We start from the raw sequence: 18,991 nt of genomic DNA on the forward strand, positions 1-18,991 counted from the left end.
AACGCGGGTGCGTGGCAGCACAATACCAACGTGCCGTTTGCACACTCATTTTGTTTTTTGTATATTTAGAGCGCGAAGTCGGGCCAGCTCCGCCCTTGGAAGAGACAGCGTGACGCAACGAATTCTCAGTCCAACGAACTCTATACGAGCAGAACACTTCAACATACTTGCAAACAGTTCCTCCTACAACGCATAATTCAGTTCGGGATATTTTCTTTTGTCTGCGGTGATTTCTCTCGTCATCTACCCATTCTACTGTTCCTCAGATCAGCGCTTTTCAGCCGTACAAGCTCTTGTCCTTTCGCCTAAACCTTTACTTAATCCTCGTGGCAGTCCGTTAGCTTGCATGCTTACCTTCAGCTCACTGTGTTACATAGCGACTCTTTCGTAAAGTTTTCTTCACTCTTCTGAGAAGGTGAGATTCTGCCTTCCTCTCCGGCGTTTGTAGACTAGGGCTGTCGCTTACTCCAAACCATCGCAGGACACGAAAACAGCGGCACATTTTCACCGCACTCCTCCGCCGGCTGGTCGCCGGTTTGGACTAGGGCTGTCGCTTACTCCAAACCATCGCAGGACACGAAAACAGCGGCACATTTTCACCGCACTCCTCCGCCGGCTCAGTCGTGGCCTCGTCTATGCCATCCACTCTCGGCTACTTCCAACTTAGTGTATCGGTTAGGCTGATTTGCGCTTCCTGGTGAAAGAATCCGGTTTATCCTGTCCAGCTCAACTTCCGAAGCGACACGTAACATCACATAGTCTCAGGTCTGTCACCGCGCACTGTAACGTAGACCGACCAACTCAGCACTTGTGAATAAGTCGAATAATCCTGATTTGTTAAGATAGACGCACTACGAAATCTTTCGAAGTGAGTGTAATCAGGTATCCTAGAGAAAACGAGAGCTATGCTTCGTCTAGAATAGCGGGCGTGACGCGCTCCTTCGCCCTATGTGGCACCAACTGCAGCTGCACACAGCAAGTCGTCCACTCTGTTGCGACTACAAACAGAAACAGAGCCTACAACACGGGGGAGCAGCCGACGCCCCAGGCGCTTCAACAGGCTATGCGTCTGTCTTTCTGTATAGGAGATTGCTCGGGCGAGCATACCGGAGGGCTCTTTTCTCGTGAACAAAAGGCACGTCGAGGCGTTCCAGGGTAAGAGGAAGTTCCCGTTCAGCCTCAAGTGCACGTGCTGCTATCACCGGAGAGCGGGAAGTGCTCTCCAAAGTGTCCCCTTGCTCGAATAAGATTCTGGGCCCCGTTCAATCACCTACTGAATCCCGCACCCGTTTACCAACGACCCCCGTGACAGAACCCACGGGCGACGGAAAGCTGATAGTATCTCATGGCTTCCGCATATCACAGCAGGAAATGTATCCGTCCTCCCGTACTTTTCTACGAGGAAGACGCATACGTTTCCTACTGTGTTGTCCATCATCATCGTAGTCATTCTCCTTCAGAAACCACGCCGTTATAACGGGCCGAAGTCTGTTTCAGTTCGGGGCACACAAAGCTCCTCACGGCACACAACTGTGGCCAGACGGCCAACTATCACTACCTTCAGAGGAATGTTGATTCCAAACCCTCCTTGTAAAACGCATCGAAATGAGAGTTCAAAATTAGCCTGTGGAAAGGAGAACTGACCTGAGTCACAGGCTGAAAATGGTCAAAACGGTTAAGTCGTAAGTAGACGACAGGCAGTTCGTCTTCCTCGGCTTTGGCTGATTTTGATAAAGGATTCCTCACCTCCCAGATGTCTAAATGCTTGCGGCCTGAGAAGGCATCTATACTACCTTGGAGAAACGTTGCGACTCTAGCCCGGAGCAGATTTGCCATTGCATCCATTTCGAGGTCTGTGGCATAGGCGCCAAGTGACGGGTGTTTGACTCTAAAACATCGGGCTTTCAGCAGCTGACGTCTCGACATCAAGTCAGGGCTCTTAAAGCAATGTGGGACATCTGCTGCGTACTCGCTGGAGTCTCGTTTACGTTCTTCTGTTTCTTGACGTCGTAACTCATCGGTGGAGACTAACGAAGCAAAGGGGGCACCCTCCCCAAGATTTTGCTCCATCCAGTTTCCAAGTGCCACACGAACTGCGATCCAGTGGTCCTCAGATCCTGACGTGATATAGCTTATTGCTCGATAGAAGCAATTTCCATCACCCTTCACGTCTATTATGCCGACGGGATCTCCAAGCTGTGGTGAAGATACCATGAAAGGAGAAGACGAGATATGCCTAATGCCCAACCTGTCTGCCATCTGCCTTTGCTCCTCTGAAGACAACGGTCGGAAGCCGAGATCTCGATGGCCACATCGCTCTATCTCGCGCTGCTTCAATGAGGAAGTGGTTTTCGCCTGTAAGGACCACGAAGTCAACGAACACCCAGCGATCATCTCCTCTTCAACCGCGACAGACTCACTAGCAGTTCTTCAACCCCACATCTTGGTAGATATGTACCACAGTACAGTCCGTTTCCCTGGGAACCCAGCAGGGAATCCGAGGCGACTCAAATGCATGCGAAGACCGTTAGCTTTTGCTGGGTGAGCGTGGAGCCGAGGGGGATGGATGACAGGGGGCAGACCCACGAACTCTCAAAAGGAAACAAGACCATTGCCATAGCCCTAAGCGCCTGAGATGAACGAAAAGTAAACTCTGTAGGTCGACAGCAAGAAGTGGCCGCGTCAACTAAAAGGACACACCACCAACAAACAAGCCCTCTGATTCAAGCCGGAGCTACACCCTACGTACAGCCGAGTGGCTGTAACGCGTGATCGCACGGTTACTACAGATTCATGCGTAGAAAACGCCTCCCTCCTTGCTGTCACTCATCGTAAGCTATTAGAGTCTTTATAAAGGAGTGCGACTTCTACGAAGGACTTTAGTGTCATAGGAAGTAGGTAAAAATGAGTCCAGGAATGTTTCATCCTCTGGCGTCCTTGCATGCATGCAGGCATCCATTTCTTCTCTTTTAGAGCAAGAACCACGGACACACCTCACCATGACTGAAGCTCACGACAACTACAGCGGGCGCCACGCCTACTGACCGACTGACCTTTTTTAGGACCTCTGCGATCTTCTTAGCATCGCCTTCAAAGTAGAGCACAAGGTCCCGAATCTCCGAGACAGACGCGGCCGGATTGAGCTCTAGGAGGGAGCTGATATACTGTTTTTGCAAAACAACACGATACGCCACTCACAGATACAGCGGGATCTCGCCATGCGCTCCTGACACTGGATCATATACGAACCCCCCTCAAAACAGTTGAAAAGCCACTCTGAATATGCATGTATACATTTGCATCTTTATTATATAGAAATGAGTTGTACATATATATGTACGCGACTGGCTGTGTCCGAAGACGTGGCATTGCTGCCTAAGAAGAACCCACCCCGATGGCAGCAGATACAAGTTAACACACAGTTCTTGCCCCAGCATGTGGCCCGGCGCCTTCATCGATCTCACTGTTAGACAAACATGAGCCAACTGAATCTCTGTCACTACTGAACTGTATACAGATCCAGTCTTCGGAAAGAAAACGACTCCTGTTGGTCACCCGGACTAAAGTATCCTTCCTGTTTACCTGCGTTGGCTACCTGACATGCCATAGACATCCATACCTGAATATATATACATATTCACACATATATACATGTTCATACGTACATACATCCTTACATACATAGATACATATTCATACATATATACATACACTATCACGCATGCATATTCGTACATGGCCGCCGCGGTGGTTCGTTCCCCTAGAGTGACAGATGACCCGCGCGGCTTAGTTACAGTCCGGGATGTGTATATATCTGAAAGACCATCATCTGGTTCATGCTGTCTACTATTGATGACTTCTCTATCTTTATGATTTGAGTCTGTACACTATTCGTCTGCCTGGAGAAAAGAGGGAATACATCACCATTCACATTTCCCTCCGGCAGACGTCATTTTGCCTGCGAAAGCCTGAGATTCACAAAGACGTGAGGTGACGCCTAAAGAGCATCGAGCTCTCACTTAACTCTCCTCCATTCCAGGACGGACGGCATCAACCTCCCGCATTCTTAATACACATACACCAGACGATGTATAAAGGCAAAGGAGATATACGAAACACGCTAACTGCATGCCTTGGAGAGACTGCGATCTTTACTTGAGCTTTACCTCAGGAGTTTCGCCCAGGGAAACGCCGGCTGCCTTCGAGATGTCGGCAAAGATATCGTCTAAGCTACATCCATTTACTTTGAAAAACTTTTCCTGCAGTTTACATACAAACGCAAAGAGGAGGAGAGGCCCTTTTCTCCGAATATAGGAACCCAGCTTTGTAGATTCCTATCCAGGAGCTGTAAGGCGGTTAGAAAGATGACTTTATCTTCTGAACACAGCCATTCCGAATCTCTCCTACGTTGCTACTGACTGAGAGAGAAGAAAAAGAAGACCTGTGTGTACGCCCGCGCAAGTAATAAGTCGTTGTGTACTCAGATTTATTCAGAACCTGCCTCTGAGAGATCTCCACGGGCAGATATGATGGATAGACAACATATACACATGTGTCTATACGCGTATTGAAGGGGTGACGTGAATATGGCTGAGCTGAGAATTGACGTGTATTTGGCTTACCCTAACATCCGAGCCTGGAACTTGAAGTGCAACTGAAGAAGAGAAGTGACAGTTGAGCAAAAAGGAATAAACCAGACATGAAGGCAGTTGAAAAGAGAAAAGAGAACAAAACGAAGGTAGACAGCGTCTCAACCAACAGGTGCAACGTTGTGACGTGAAGACTCTTTCCTTCCTATTCATCCTTTTTCTGAACTGCTTGCTGTCGCTCTCGTTGGTGGTGTAATCGTGTCTACTGTCAGCCATGGTGTCTCATGGGGGGGGGGGTGCAACGTGTAGGAAAGCAACGAAAAGGGCATTCCACCATCAAACTCACCGCACAAAGAGAGTGAAAAAGGAAGCCACCGCCCCAGGCCTCCCGCAGAGAAAACGACCGAAATTCTCATGCCTCGTTCCACCGTCGTTTTAGATAGATTTCAGCGCATATATCAGAGGATGAAAGGAGGGACAAACTGTGAAAAGTCTTACTAAAAAGTAGCTGAGCGTTTGAGCAGTAAGCAGGCACAACTATGATGTCGTCTGTATCCATACGTCTGACGATCAATTCAAACTTGAGTTTCCTCACATACACCGGGCCCTCACTGTTGTCTTTGCTACGGATCTGAGGAAGAACATTTAAGTAGACATCCACGCTCTGCTCTCTAGGACAACGAAGCTTGCCTTAGCTTAACAACAGTACGTCAACCAGCATGCAGCCTTCCTTGCTTCCTTCCACCGAGAGGAGTGAGTCATGCTCTCTGAGAAACCCTCAGTTGACGGGTATAAAGAAAAGACCCACTTCAGGCCAACTGAGACGGACAACCTTCAGTAGTCCGAGTATTGGTCTGCGTGTCTGTTTGTCTCTGCAGCTGGGAAGTGTACATGGACCTTAAGTGTCTGCCTGTCTGCTAGAGTGTTTTGTTGCCCTATTAGATACAATAGAACACCGAGTGTATTGAAGCAATGTCCATCTAGTTCAGCAGACTCCCTCGGTCAAAGCCGCAAGCGTGTGACTAAGACGGTGTCTTTCTTGAAATAGTGAGACTCAAATTCGACTTCTCTGCCCCAGGCAATGTTAAACAGATCGTTCTCCCCCACTGCCCTGCCCTTTCACTCATGAATGACGCCACTGACTGACCTGTCCGACCTCCGGACACGCGTGAGAGAGCGTCAGCGACTGTGCACGCCACTTCGGCGTCTACACTTGCGTCTTCCCCGCCAGCGAGTCTTCTTTCCTTTGATGGAAATCCCTGTCCTTCAGACGACTGCGGGTCATGGCCATCATCATCATCAGTATGAGGGGCAGGGCAGTTGTGATTCGACAAGAAGCGAAGGTTCTCGGTTCTGATGCGAGCTTCTATCCTATCTGTTGTCTGACGGCTCAGTACAATCAATACGGCGGTAAGGACAGCTGTGAAAAAAGCAATGTACGCGGTCCTTGAAGAACGTCCCGTCCCCCCTATCGATTTCTTTCTCACGTGATGAAAGTCACGACCTCTGGTAATGTATGTCCTGAGATCTGTCCTTGAGGGACGACGACGTCTTAGTCCAGTGTTTGCGAAAACACGGGAAGTCCACAAGTCACCTTCGCTGGTATCTGTTTCACCTCGTTCCTGACTAGTGGATTCAAATGCAGTTGGGTCGATAGTTGTTGTACGGTGATTGGCCCTCTCTTTCCCGGCGCCATTTCCTCCGTTGTCAGGAAGATAATTGCGAGCCACAGATGCCATGATTAGACTTGCTACGTTGGAGACTACATCCGGAGATTCGTCTTCTGCGTGGTTTTTCCCGTGTGCCGATGCGTGAAGAGTCTAGCTCTAGGCTGGAAAGATGGTTCACGAGGGGGGAAGTGTGGCACCGATCCCCGAGAAGGACAGACACAAAACATTGCTCTCCTTTTCGGTGGAGATGGTACATAAAAAGAAACGAATGAACGACCTGTCATTCGTTCATCGTTATGTACCGTAGTTCGTTAGTTCGATACATCGCTTCACCAGACTACACAAAGTCCCTCCGTAACATCGTGCGATGACGCCCTGCTGACGGGACATTACCCCAGAGCGATAGACAACAAATGCCACCGGGAATTCACAGGGGGCTTGAGAAAACAAAAAGAAAAACCTGCGGTGACCTTACGGAGGAAAATCACCCATTCCTGAACCATATTCTGCTCGCTCAGTACCACGAGGTATGCGTGATGCCCAACTCGACTCTAACGTACATAGGCGACTGCCGCTGATGGAAACGATCCACTCGGCAGTGCCTTGGCAAATCCAGCCGGAAGAACGCAAGCAGAAAAAGGCAAAAAAAACAAACAAGAGAGTCCATGACGGCACACAGGCCCCTGCCGTTCTGTTGTCTACTTAGCCCCAAGCAGGACTATGATGTAGTCATCGTAATCTCGTTATCGCTTCGACCTCAGCACTGCATCTGCGACCGTGGGAACCGACGGGCTGAGCCGGAACAGCCGCTGCCGGTCCTGCTAGCTACTATTGATTGCGCTTCTGCTTCGCTGCAGAAACACCCGAATTTGTCTTGCCACAGTACCAACTCTGAAGGAGCTACCCGCCGCACGGCTTGACCTCTACTGTCACTAGTCAAGTTTCCAATGCAAGCCCGTTACTTAAGGTGGTTTCTCAGCCGGGCTCATTCCTTCGGCAGACAGGTGAGTCGAGGCGGGCCTTCGCCCGCACCATCGGCAGGACGCGAGCAGCGGAGGAGCGGGGTTCTCGCCTTCGTAGTGATTTAGCAGAGTCGTCAGGCGGAGAGGTGTACGTGAAGACGGCCATGGGGGACGGGAGCTGTCACCGGCTGCCCAGCACGAGGTTGTCAGTGATATCTGCAGTTGCAATGGCTTTCGGTCGCTTCTTCCGCCACACCGGTGACGTGATGGCCTACACCACGGCGTCAACGCAAATGAGGTACGGCAGTCCCTTACGAGTACGCAGCACCCCTCTCCTTCGAATATGGGGTGCCTCGTTTCTCTTGTCAGGATGGTCATGTCTGGGTTGCGCGATAGCCTTCCGTATTTGCTCCATATACACGCACACGCCATGGCGATCCGGCCCTGGTTTTCATGCCCGATTGGGTGCCACTTTCTCCTTCTTAGAAAGTAGAATAGTCCGTTCTATCATTCCAGATAACGCACTATTCTGCCGCCTTTGCTTCTGTTAGCTTTTCTCTATATGCTCCACCTGGTTGGATCGAATTGTGCCCCACCTAGGTCGTCTGTCCCGTCTCATACACTCTCCACTAGAGGTATTCCCTTAGTGCTAGCTAACTGTTAGCCTATCACTACCCGGTAAGCGCTAAAGAGCAAAGAAAGATCTGTTGTCAATATTGGTATTACCAACGAAACCTTCACGGAGAAAGTAAGAGTCCCGGGTCCCACCCTGCCCGGTGACCCGCGCGCACTCTAAGCGATGGAGTAGGCCTTCAAGCGAGAGAAGAAATGGGACAAGCTATGTCGTTAGGACCCATTGACGGACGCCATGAAAAGCTGCAAACACCCGACGGTTCTCAGCACACACTCCCCTGCCTATCTGCACCGGCCAGGTAAACTACTGCCTTCCCGCGACCGTTGTACCATCCGTTACAGGCACAGCCGCGGCCACTCTCAGCCCCCTGGATATTGGCGGAGCGTGGTTTGTCGCGAATACTTCTCCCGGTTAGTGATAGAGACCATGGTTTTCTGCGGCCACTTGACAACAGTGCAGTCCTGGGTGTTTTCACAGGCACACCACTCACTAGTCAGGGACCGTGTATGTCGCAGTTCGCGTGCATGAACCGTTTGTTGTTCTTTCTGAACTCCCCCCCCCCTCCTTCTTTCCCGTCTATGAGACGGCAAGAGGAGGTAGTGCTAGAATTGAAAAGGCTTCTTATTGTTGCTGATAATGCCAATAATGGCTTGTCTCTGGTCTCGTCATTTGCTTTTCTTCCGGATAGGATCGCTGTTGCCCTGGCACCTTTTTAGTATCTGGATGAAGGATTTTTACGCCTGGTATGCATGGATGGTACTCGACTCTTCTACAGTTTGACTTTCTTCCTCTTCTTGTCCATGCTATATAAGAGAGAGATAGACAGGAGATAGACGAGAGAAAGAGAAGTAAAGAGGAGAGATACAGATGGAGAAAGAGAGGGAATGTGTCAGTACACAAGGATCAAAAGGAAGAAGAGGAAGACGTGACCATTTGAGTGACATTTCCGCCGAAAAGCATGAGAAGACCCTCTCCTGACATGTGAAGTGCTACGGATATCTATGTATGTATGTATGTGTAGATGTACAGGTACGTATATGTATGTATTTGTCTGTATGCATGCATGCATGTGCACCCATGGAGGTTTGTATATGGATGTATGTGTATGTGTGTCTGCATGCGCCCTATGTATGTTTCCATGAGCGCATGATAGCGTCACGGAGGAGGGGGATAGGAAGACAGGAAAAGAGACCGACTGTTTTCTCAAGGGCGAAGAAAGAAAGTGAGGCGAGTCCTATAAAAGCGCTCCTTTCTTTAAGCCGAAAAGAGAATTCAAGACAAGAGAGAAGAAAAGAAAAATGTGAAGGTTAGTCGAAGACATTCTTTGAAGCCTCAGAAAAGAAAAGAAATCTGCGGAGCCGTCTTCTCTTTTTCATCTTGTCTGCTTGTGCATGAAGAAAACAAGAAAGCATTGAAGCACCGTCTAGCTGTCTCACGATATCCATCATCCTGTTTCTCTTCATTAGCACCCTGCGGTGGTGTATGTACATACACTGTCATGGGGTGTACATACACCCCCTTCCGAGAGAGACTACAATAGAAGAATATGAGCCACCACGCACCAAACAACAACAAGAAGAAAACGACAACGACGACGCGAAGAGAAAGAAACATTTTCCTCTTCTCCTCCTCCTTGAGTTCTTTTTCTCTCTCACCTCTCTCCTTTTCTTCCATCACCTTTTCATGACTCAGACTTATCTACCGTCCCCCCCTCTCATAAACATGTCTACCTTTCTCTCATCTTCATTCTCTCTTCAATCGTCTTGTCTTTTTCTTCTTCTCTCCCTTCTTCTTCATTCCCCCCATAGACCCTCACCCCCCCCCCAACCTACCAAGTGAAGTAAGATGCCTTTAGCCATCATGACGGGTTGCAAAGAAACAGCCTATCATACACAGAAGCAGGCCTGCCTTTCCTTCTTCTTCTTTTCTTTTTTAGTGATCTCAAATCTTTTATGCTTGTAGGAGACGGAAGAAGAGAGGTCGTCACAGATAGATAGGTAGGTATCCTTCTTTGCAAGATAGATTGTGTTTCAGCATCGCTGGAGAGATCTTCTTTTCCATTTCTAGTCACCTTCGAGTCTTTTCTTGTCTTTCTACTTTTTTACTTTCTCATCTTCTTAGCAGAAGTGTTGATATCCATTATTGATAGCCATCAGCATCTTTCCTCCTATTCCCATGCGCATGCAGTCACGATGAGATATCACCCCACAGGACGTCTGCATAACCCACAGGCCTGTATTGAATCGCGTGCGAAATTTTAACTCATGAGGCGTCAACCAAATATCACGGCTTGGCTTCGAGACCACACGGATGTTACGGATGACCTAACAAAAGGAACAAAGAGATGAGAAAGAATAAGAAGAAAGAAAAAAAGAAGGGGAGAAATGAGAAGGAGAGGAAAGAAGAGGGGGTGAGAAGGAAAGAAGAAAACGGTGTGCAGGAGAGAGAAAGAAAGAGACAATAAAGAGAGAAAGAAAGAGACGAAGAAGACTGAGAAAAGAAGGAGGAGAAGAAGAATGCTTAGAGGAGAAGAAGGTTCGTGAACAGAAGGAAATGACCAAACACAGAGAGACATCAGAAAGGGGGAGCGTCAGCCATTTCTTTCGTCTTGATGGTTTTCTACTCCTCCAGTAGAGCCCCACATCGACTGACCTACAATATCTGGACCTGATAGGTTCCTCGTGTGGATATGCATATATATATATATATAGACATATAGATGCACATGAGACTCCACACAGTTATTTATGCACATATATAGATAGCGGAGATATCCATGTATACATGGGCAATGGGCGTACATATGTATTATGGATGATAGATAGGGTGAATATATAGGCAGAGAGAGAAAGGCATTTTACGTGTGTGAACAGAAAAGAGAGAGACGAGCAGAGAAGAGAAGAAGACTACCTAGATCCTTTCACATTGTCAGAGGGGAAAAGCAGAAGATCGAGGTAAGGCGTGTTACCGAGTTATGACTATAGACCACGATTTCGAAAAGAACTGACTTATAGGAAGAAAGAAAGAGATCTTTGCGGGTGGCCGAAGACCTCCATTGAACCAGAGAAGAAACTTCTTTTCCGCTTTCTCTCTTTCTTCCTTTTCACTTTCCCCCTATCTTGGAAAGAAACACCTTTCTCCAACTCGAGCGAAGAAGAGAAAAGGAATGCCGTCGCCTGTTGTTCTCTCTTGTCTTCTTCTTCTTCCTATCTTTGTAAGTTTCCCGTCACTTATCTACAGATACAGAAAACCTGTCTACTCCTTATCTAGACGCATGTGCGGATGTAGATCTCTCTCACTACAAATGAATGTATACATATGTATGTACATGCCTCTCTATGGGAAGTTGGAGATCCTCTCTTTCCTGCCTCTAGTTGTCCAAGGAAACGGATCGATGACGTTTGAAGAATCAAGAGAAGAACAAGACAGCTAGCTAGCTAGCTACGACCACCACAACTCCAATTGCCTAGGAGGGGAGTCTGAGAATCTTCTTCAAGGAGAAACCATACTGAAGTTTCGAGAAGAAGAAACATGAGATAAAGCCAAGATGAAGAAGAGACAAGAAGATACAGTCAGGTAGGAAAGAAAAGGAGAAAATAAAGAAGAAGAAAACAGAGAAGAGAAGAAAAGAAAGAAGACGATTGATGTGTGTGAAGAGTGAAGACGAAGAAGACTTACCGGTGCTCCGCGATAGTATTTTAGAAGAATATCGATTTTTGTTCCATCGACCTTAAATCCTCTTATCAGACCTTCACGTTGAAGAAGATCTAGAATCTGGACGTTTAGAACATGAAACGGGCATCTCTGAGTTAGGGCATCCACACGAAGTAAAGAGACCACCATCTCACAGGCTCTCTGCATTTTCTTCTTCGATGTAGAAAGAATATGGAGAGAAAGGAAAGGGAGAAAACCAGTCAGGAGAGAGCTAGAGGAGAGAAAGGAGAGAAGAAAGAGAGAAGATGAGGAAAGAAGAAAGAGATAATGATGGGACTGAAAGAAGAGCAATGGAAAGAGACCGAGAGAGAGAAAAGGAACCAGAAAAGAAAGAAGAGAAAGAAACAGACACTTAAGAGAATGACAAGAAAGATGGAAAGAGATTTGTGTAGACGGACGGGGAGAAGAGAGAGAAAGAGAGAGAGAGAGAGACAAAGAAAGAAAGAAAAAATGCGGCAGTATGTCGATGTGTAAAAGGAAGGAAGAAGAAAAACGAAGAGAAGCGGAGAGAAGGAAAGAGATATTGAGTGAAAGAAAACCTCCAGAGAAATGAAGCTAACGAAGAAAAACAGCGTGGCTTTGTTATCGTTGCGGTGTACATACACGTGGTGAGGAGGAGGAAAGAAGAAGGCAAGAAAGTTGTACTTCTCATGAGAGAATGAAAAGGGAAGTTCCGTAAACTATTTTTCATCTTGCATGCGTTCTCATTCGCTCTCTTCTTTTCTCCGAGTCTCGGTCTGGCTGTCTCTCTTTAGCTCTCCTGTCTCCATTCCCTGGTCCACAGGATCTCTCGACATTTTCGTCTTTTTTCTTCTGTCCTCTCTTTTCACGTTCTCGCAGAGAAAGAGAAGGAAAGTTGTTGTCCCAACGCTATGTCTGGAATGAATGGAGGGACAGGCACCAATCTCTCCGTACTCTTCTCTACTTCCTGCAGTCAGCGAGCGATCCCTGTACATTTTGGTATTACGCATGAACAAGAAAGAAAGAAAGATACGAGAAGGAAACATAAAAGGTGCCTGCAGCGAAATGAACCTTTCGAGGAAACGTCTCCTGTCCTTATTCTCTTTCTTTTCTTCTTTCTTCTTCCTTCTAGCCAGAAACATCTCGGTTCTTTCAAGAGAGCGAGTGATTGAGTCAGCAGTCTGACTTTCCAATAAGCCTGGCTATCTATCTTGACCTGTTCTCAATAGTATATCATCTATCTACTTTTCTTTGGCCTATCTGTTTTTTAAGCTAAGCATCTTTGAAGTACTCTTCTTCAACCTATCTTTCTTTAGCCTACCTATCTGTCTTTAATATGTTTGCGTGTAAGCTATCTATCTTCAATCTAGGTATCTACTTGTGATGTCCCAATCTATCTTTCATCTCTGTCTCTATCTGACTAACGCCAAGCAAAGAAGAAAAGGAGGGAAGAAGACAAGGAAGAGCGCCTGTCACCATTATACTCATGACAACGAAAAGAGAGAAAGAATCTTCGCAGCCCACTAGATTTTCTTGAACAGGAGAACGAGAAAGAAATACTATTGAGAGGTGAAAAGAAGAGAAAGAAGGAGATGAAAAGGACAGAGAAGATGCCGAAAGTTTCAACGTAAAGAACAGTAGGGAATGATTGATCGATAGATAGGAAAGATATACAGAATAGATCGATGGATGAAAGATCTTAGTGCGTTTGGAGATCCTACTATCTTCTCTAGGGTTTGTTTTCCTCTCTTCTTCATCTCATCTGTTCCTCTTGCGTCTAGGTAAGTCTGGATCTCCTCTTTCTCTTTTACAGAGATAGAAACATTCATATGTTCGTTCTCTTTAATCAGAATAAGCAGTGCGGGAAGCCAAATGGCGCCAAAGAAAACGATGAGAAGAGACATATCTGTGCACGCACGACTTCCTTCCTTTCCCTCTTTCTTTTGGCACGAAATATCTTCATGCTCTCGGCAATCAGTCCTATGTAAAAGACCTTCGAAAGTACTACGTACATAATACCGACCACAGCTACTCCTGTATCAGAACACGAAGGGTAAGACACATCAGACAAACCCCGGTCTTCTCTCCCTCCGTCTCTTTCCTCGGACAACGGAGATCTTCCTCCTCGAATTCATTACCTCTCTCTTGTTCTTTATATTCTCGTTCATCATTCTTTCTTCTTCACTTTCTTCTTTTCTAGATGGATACCTCCTCGTACTCTCTCTTCCCGGTCTACGAAGTCTGGGTCTCTCTGAAGGCAATGAGTGACTGAGTACACCTCCCACCTGTGTTCAACCGATCTGCTAACCTATCTAGTTATCTTTATAGCTCCTATGTATATCTCTATATACATAGATATGCCACTACCTTCCTATTAAATACATCTATCTATCTCTCTCTATATATATACATACCTACCTCAGGTTGTGCATTATCTCTCCGTATCTATCTAGTTATCTGTCCTGTTACGTTGCTCAACTGTCATGACAGTGAACCCTATGATAAGAAAGGGAATGGGGAATTTTCTCTTCTTCTTCGTTGAGAGAAAAGAAAAGAAAACTTCTACAACATTTGTATGTATCAACCCACGACCGATCTCATCATCCAGTGGTTCCTTTTTTGATTCTCATTCTCAAATCATGCAACTAAATGGCCTTCTACTCCTTCCGTCAAATAGAAAGAGAGAAAAGTGGCGAAAAGGAAAAAGAAGACGACGAAGACAAGTACCAGTAGTACTCCCCTGTCAAGATCACTCGAAACCCCCGAGTCATTAGATTGAAAATGAGAAGAATTTCTTTTTCACATCGACACAAAAAGAAGAACGGAAGAATGATGAATGGATCAAAGAACCGAAGTCTCCTCGAATCACCTTATAATGATGATGAGGAAGAGGGTATTCAAAACAATCAACATGATCTGAGACACGCCTCGTTGTCGTGTCCTGAGGTGTACATACACCTCACCATATCTCTCGCGTTCTGGTGTGACAAATCATTACGTTCTCATCCTCTCTCTTCTTCATTCATACATTCATTTTCTATCTGGTCTCACCTCGTCAACTTCGTATATTGAAGCAAAAGACATTATTCTTTGAAAGAAAAGAGGGAAAGAAACCAGGAAAAAAGAAAGGAAGGAGGAAATAGAAAAAGAACGGAGAAAAGAAGAGAGATCATTAATAAGGTCTCTATCTTCACACCTTTCTTTCATCCTTACACATAGATATGCAAATATATACATATGAATATCTCTATATGCATAGCGAAACACATCTCTGTAAGAGGAGAGAGGACAGAATACGAGGAATACGTAGAAGATGAAGATTACAGAAAGTAAGACGCTGAAAGAAGAACACCGAATAGAATACGACGGACAGGAAAGAATGATAGAAGAGAGAACATCGAAGCAGCTAGCTGGGTGCACTCTTCGTCTTTTCATTTGAACCGATGTCTTTTTCCTTCTTTTCTCTTTCGGAGAAAAGCAGTGAAGAATGAATGAACGAGTGATGAAATTCAAATCAAGATACGAAGAGAGTATAAAAATCTATTCGACAAGAATATTAAGAAAACGAATAGGACAACAAAGAGAGAGAAGGAAAGAAGGAAGAAAGCAACCAATAGAGAAGATGAATGAATGAGAGAAAGAATGAAAGAAAAGAACAATTTCCGTTATTCACTCATCGCCTTCTTCATGAAGATAGCAGCAGAGACAGCTAACTATATCTCCACACACATACATAAGCCTATGTATACTAAGATCTATACGTACTTTCCATCTGTTGATACATACATTTATGGACATACAGATATACATGATTACATATGTGGACAAGCTGAAACTACGCTTTATAAGAGAACCGCATACACGTCATACAGGTATGTAAGCGTCAGCTAACACATCTACATACGTACGTAAATATGTGCAGAGAGAGACGGATAGGAATCATCATAGATACACCACAGCTATATATATATATATATATAAATGTACATAGATGTATATACGTAGATATAACTGAGAAGGGGAGACGTATGGAGATGTAGTTGTAGGACGCGGAAGAGCGAAGAAGACCTCACACGAGACAGATGAAAAAGAAAGTGATCAAAGGACGGGGAGGAAAGAAGAGAAACGATACAGAAGCCGAGGAAGAAAGAGAAAAACAAAGACAGGGACTCTCAACTCGACGCATCATCATCACCATCACGAGCGAGATCACCCGTACCCGAATTTCTAGGTGACCCTGCTTGTTGTTTCTCTTGCTCTCTCATTCTCTCTCGCCCAGCATGCAATATCCTTTCCCTTCCTGTTGTATCACTCCCCTCTCTGAATACGTATTTATACATACGTACACCACAGTAAAATCCTCTACCTCTTCCGATGATAGTTGTTCACCTGTACATGATTCCGTCTCTTCCAGCACCGCTTTTCAAATGAAACCAGCACGAAAGAAAAGAACGGAAGAAAGAAGAAAAAGAAAATGAAGAGAAAGAGAAACTTGAAAAATCTTCTTACTTGATTGACACGGCAATCCTCATCATTATCATCGTTAAACCACAGTAAGGAGGAAGAGATTTCCCGGTACCAAAGAGATGTCACATCTCTCTATCCTCCTTCTTACCGTATAAAACGGATACATATACATATGTATCTACTGAATTGTGACGAAGACCATAATATCTTCATTCACTCTCTTTCGATCCATCCTTCATCTTTCTTTCTTCTTCTCCAAGAGACGAAGACAAACAAGAGCCATTCTGGTATAACTCTACTCAACATACGTTAATAGAGTGTCTGTATGTGAACCTGGACACGAACTCGCTTGGGATGTATGTGCATTTGGAAACGGAATCGCTTACGGCGTATGTACACCTGAAAAAGAAATCGCCTGTGGTGTACGTACACCTAAAAACGAAAAAGAATCACTCGGGTCGTACGTACACCTGAAGACGAAATCACTCGGGGTGTATGTACACCTGAAACGAAATCACTCGGGGAGTACGTACAGCTGAAAAGAGAGTCGCTTGGGGTGTACGTACACCTGGAAAGCACGCCACTGGCTGGAATTTATGTACACCTCCCGCAACACCCCCATGTTTATCTCTCTCACATCTACCCGCTATACACTACCTGATACAGAAGCTTTACAGATGATGAACTAGAAGCAAGACGTTTTTGATTTCACTTAGTGCTGGCCAAAGACAAACGGAAACTAACAAGTGGGGAGAATGACATGATGATTCATTCCTCTCCAGCATCCGAAGAAAGCCGTGATGATCAAACTCTCTTCTCTCTCTCTCTTCGTCGTGAAATTTGATCTCAAATACCCGTATCTTAAGGTGTACATACACCATGGATCGTCACCAAACTATACAGAGACAGCTCTATTTCGCTGTCATTCTTTCGTCCAAAAAGAAAAGCAAATCTATCAACAAAGATTGGTGAGACCGTTGAAAAATGTCTTCACTTCCTCTCCAATCACGAAGAACGAAGAATGAGACAGGAGAGAAAAAAAAAAACTTGACATGAACAGATAAGAAATACATACGATTAGCGCCCCGCATCAAGTGATTCATCGAAGCGAGCAACAACATGCGGGCCAGCATGAATGATGACGGTCGCGCAACCACCCGGATATTTTAAGTTTCTCCGGAAAACATAATTGGAATGCGGTGTACATACACCTGTTCATGAACGAAAAGAAACCTGGGAGATTCTTCACCGATTCTCTCTTCCTATAATAGCTGCAACAACATAATCTTCTCAAATCATAAGAAGACATCCCGTGTCCATGATGAGAATACACCTGCCTAAATAGAGGGGAGCGACCCACAAAAAATTCTTCCGTCTCTCTCGCATATTTTCCTCAGTCAGGAAAAAAAGAAGAAAACACGAACGAACACATCAAACATAACGAAGTCAGAAAGACACATATGGTGTATGAGAGTCTTTCATCTCTCATACACCCGGCCCCTTTTCTCTCACTTACCAATCCGCAATCTTGTATGTCTTTCTTCTCCGAATATAAGGCGGACAGCCGCCTTCAAGCTCTTCCCATCACAACACAGGACACTCATTTCCTCTTCTGCATTTTTTTTCTCATCATGAGTAGGAAGGAAGGATGTTGAGATTCTCGTTCACCTTCTTCCTTTTGACAACGCAACACCACGACGACAACCTGTCTACTTTTGCTTCTTTTTCACCGTTCTTCTTACAAGGGCACGCACTATGATGGCATCAGCATATTCAAACCTTTTCTCTCTTTCTTTCTATGATGTGAGAGTCCTCTTCACATCGTATTCTCTATATCACGAGACGGAAAGAATCGAAGCAGGAAAGAAAAAGAAGAACAAAAACCATGCATGCGTATCAACCGGCACTCGGATAGCTAGCTGAGCATACACTCCAATCCTTCCACGAAAGAAAAGGTTCTTTGGATTTCTTCTTTTCTCGAGAACAGCCTCGGACATTTGCTCCGCTAAACAAAGACGAGGAGAACGAAACAACAAATAAATATCTCTTTCCTTCTTTCCTTTCTTTCTCTTTCTACGGCCACCTCTTCTTCACACAGCTTTTTCATCTCTCTTGAGAAAGGTAGATACCACATACATGTCTCTATCTTACGCCGAAAAGAAAAAAGAATGTGTGGACGGACGGATAAGAAGTTAAGATACGTGTGACTGTTGCTGCTGAAGAGAAGAGGCGTTCGCCATGAAAGAAGAAGAAAGAAGCGAAGAAGGAGGAGTAAGAGTTCGAGTATCTCTAAGATAGTCGGCTGGTGTCTCCGCATCTACAATTCTTCCTATCTTCAGATAATTGCCGTATGTACATGTCCAGCCATCTGAAAGCAGATGAAGCATACACACACGAAACCAAAGAAAACGATAAAGAAAAAGAGAGATAAAGAAAGAGACACACGAGGAGAGATGGAAAAACACCGACGGAAGAAACGAGAAGTGAAGAACGAGACACAGAGAGAAATACAGAAAGAGGGGGGGGTTTGCACTTATGCAAAAGAATTGCAGAGAAGGAGAGAAAGGAACGAAGAAAAAGAAAGATTCTGATAGATTGTACGACGTCCATTTTTCTGAGAGGGAGAAGAGGACTCGCGCATTTCTCTTGAATGTTCTTCCATCACTCATTCAATCTCTCTAGGTTCCTCCTTTCTTCTTCTTCTATCTGAATCTAGTTCTCTCTCTCCCTATTCTGTGCGGTCACTACGAGTATCACTATCACTCTTTCTCTACGCTCTCTCTGCTCACGTCACGTCTTCCCCCATCCTCTCTTTTCTACATATTCTTCCCTTGTCAGCAGGTATACACGCCAGCCGACCAAAGGTTTCACATTTATGTATACCCACACACATATGAATATATATATCTATATATATGAATACACATACTAGCTAGATAAGGAAGTGCATACATCTACACATCATACCACCTCCTACCCAGCGTACATGGACCA

The 18,991-nt window shown here is 45.5% G+C and overlaps 3 protein-coding genes across 3 annotated transcripts in view; all 3 read right to left on the reverse strand.

Moving 5' to 3' along the window:
* Positions 1–1,442: 1,442 nt before the first annotated feature.
* On the reverse strand, positions 1,443–7,217 carry CSUI_004613 (otu family cysteine protease). Its single transcript, XM_068064801.1, has 5 exons — positions 5,737–7,217; positions 4,623–4,654; positions 4,167–4,259; positions 3,054–3,164; positions 1,443–2,355 (listed from the first exon to the last, which is right to left on the reverse strand). The coding sequence occupies exons 1-5, from the start codon at positions 6,326–6,328 to the stop codon at positions 1,561–1,563; spliced, it is 1,623 nt and encodes a 540-aa protein (XP_067923221.1). The 5' UTR covers positions 6,329–7,217; the 3' UTR covers positions 1,443–1,560.
* Positions 7,218–9,271: 2,054 nt separating this feature from the next.
* On the reverse strand, positions 9,272–13,694 carry CSUI_004614 (30s ribosomal protein s8). The gene is made up of 3 exons (XM_068064802.1): positions 13,669–13,694; positions 11,534–12,517; positions 9,272–10,179 (listed from the first exon to the last, which is right to left on the reverse strand). Exons 2-3 carry the CDS (start codon positions 11,714–11,716, stop codon positions 9,973–9,975), a joined length of 390 nt encoding a protein of 129 aa, XP_067923222.1. The 5' UTR covers positions 11,717–12,517; positions 13,669–13,694; the 3' UTR covers positions 9,272–9,972.
* A 487-nt stretch (positions 13,695–14,181) lies between these two features.
* CSUI_004615 (uncharacterized protein) overlaps positions 14,182–18,991 on the reverse strand; it is a 20,773-nt gene continuing 15,963 nt past the window's right edge. The window contains exon 9 of the mRNA XM_068064803.1: positions 14,182–18,365. Within this exon, the coding sequence (XP_067923223.1) occupies positions 18,190–18,365 (176 nt within the window). The 3' untranslated portion in view covers positions 14,182–18,189. The remainder of the gene's footprint in view (positions 18,366–18,991) is intronic.

This window comes from Cystoisospora suis (assembly GCF_002600585.1).
Source record: "Cystoisospora suis strain Wien I chromosome Unknown contig_2168, whole genome shotgun sequence".
NCBI lineage: Eukaryota > Apicomplexa > Conoidasida > Eucoccidiorida > Sarcocystidae > Cystoisospora > Cystoisospora suis.

What these genes read in the sequence shown, in the direction of transcription:
- CSUI_004613 (XM_068064801.1), bottom strand. Translation starts at nt 6,328, where the DNA reads ATGGCATCTGTGGCTCGCAATTATCTTCCTGACAACGGAGGAAATGGC. An exon ending in CGTGTCCGGAGGTCGGACAG is followed by an intron (nt 4,655 to 5,736) that starts GTCAGTCAGTGG and finishes TCTCTTCTTCAG; the next exon opens with TTGCACTTCAAGTTCCAGGC. An exon ending in TTCCAGGCTCGGATGTTAGG is followed by an intron (nt 4,260 to 4,622) that starts GTAAGCCAAATA and finishes TGTAAACTGCAG; the next exon opens with GAAAAGTTTTTCAAAGTAAA.
- CSUI_004614 (XM_068064802.1), bottom strand. Translation starts at nt 11,716, where the DNA reads ATGCAGAGAGCCTGTGAGATGGTGGTCTCTTTACTTCGTGTGGATGCC. An exon ending in AATACTATCGCGGAGCACCG is followed by an intron (nt 10,180 to 11,533) that starts GTAAGTCTTCTT and finishes TCCTTTTGTTAG; the next exon opens with GTCATCCGTAACATCCGTGT.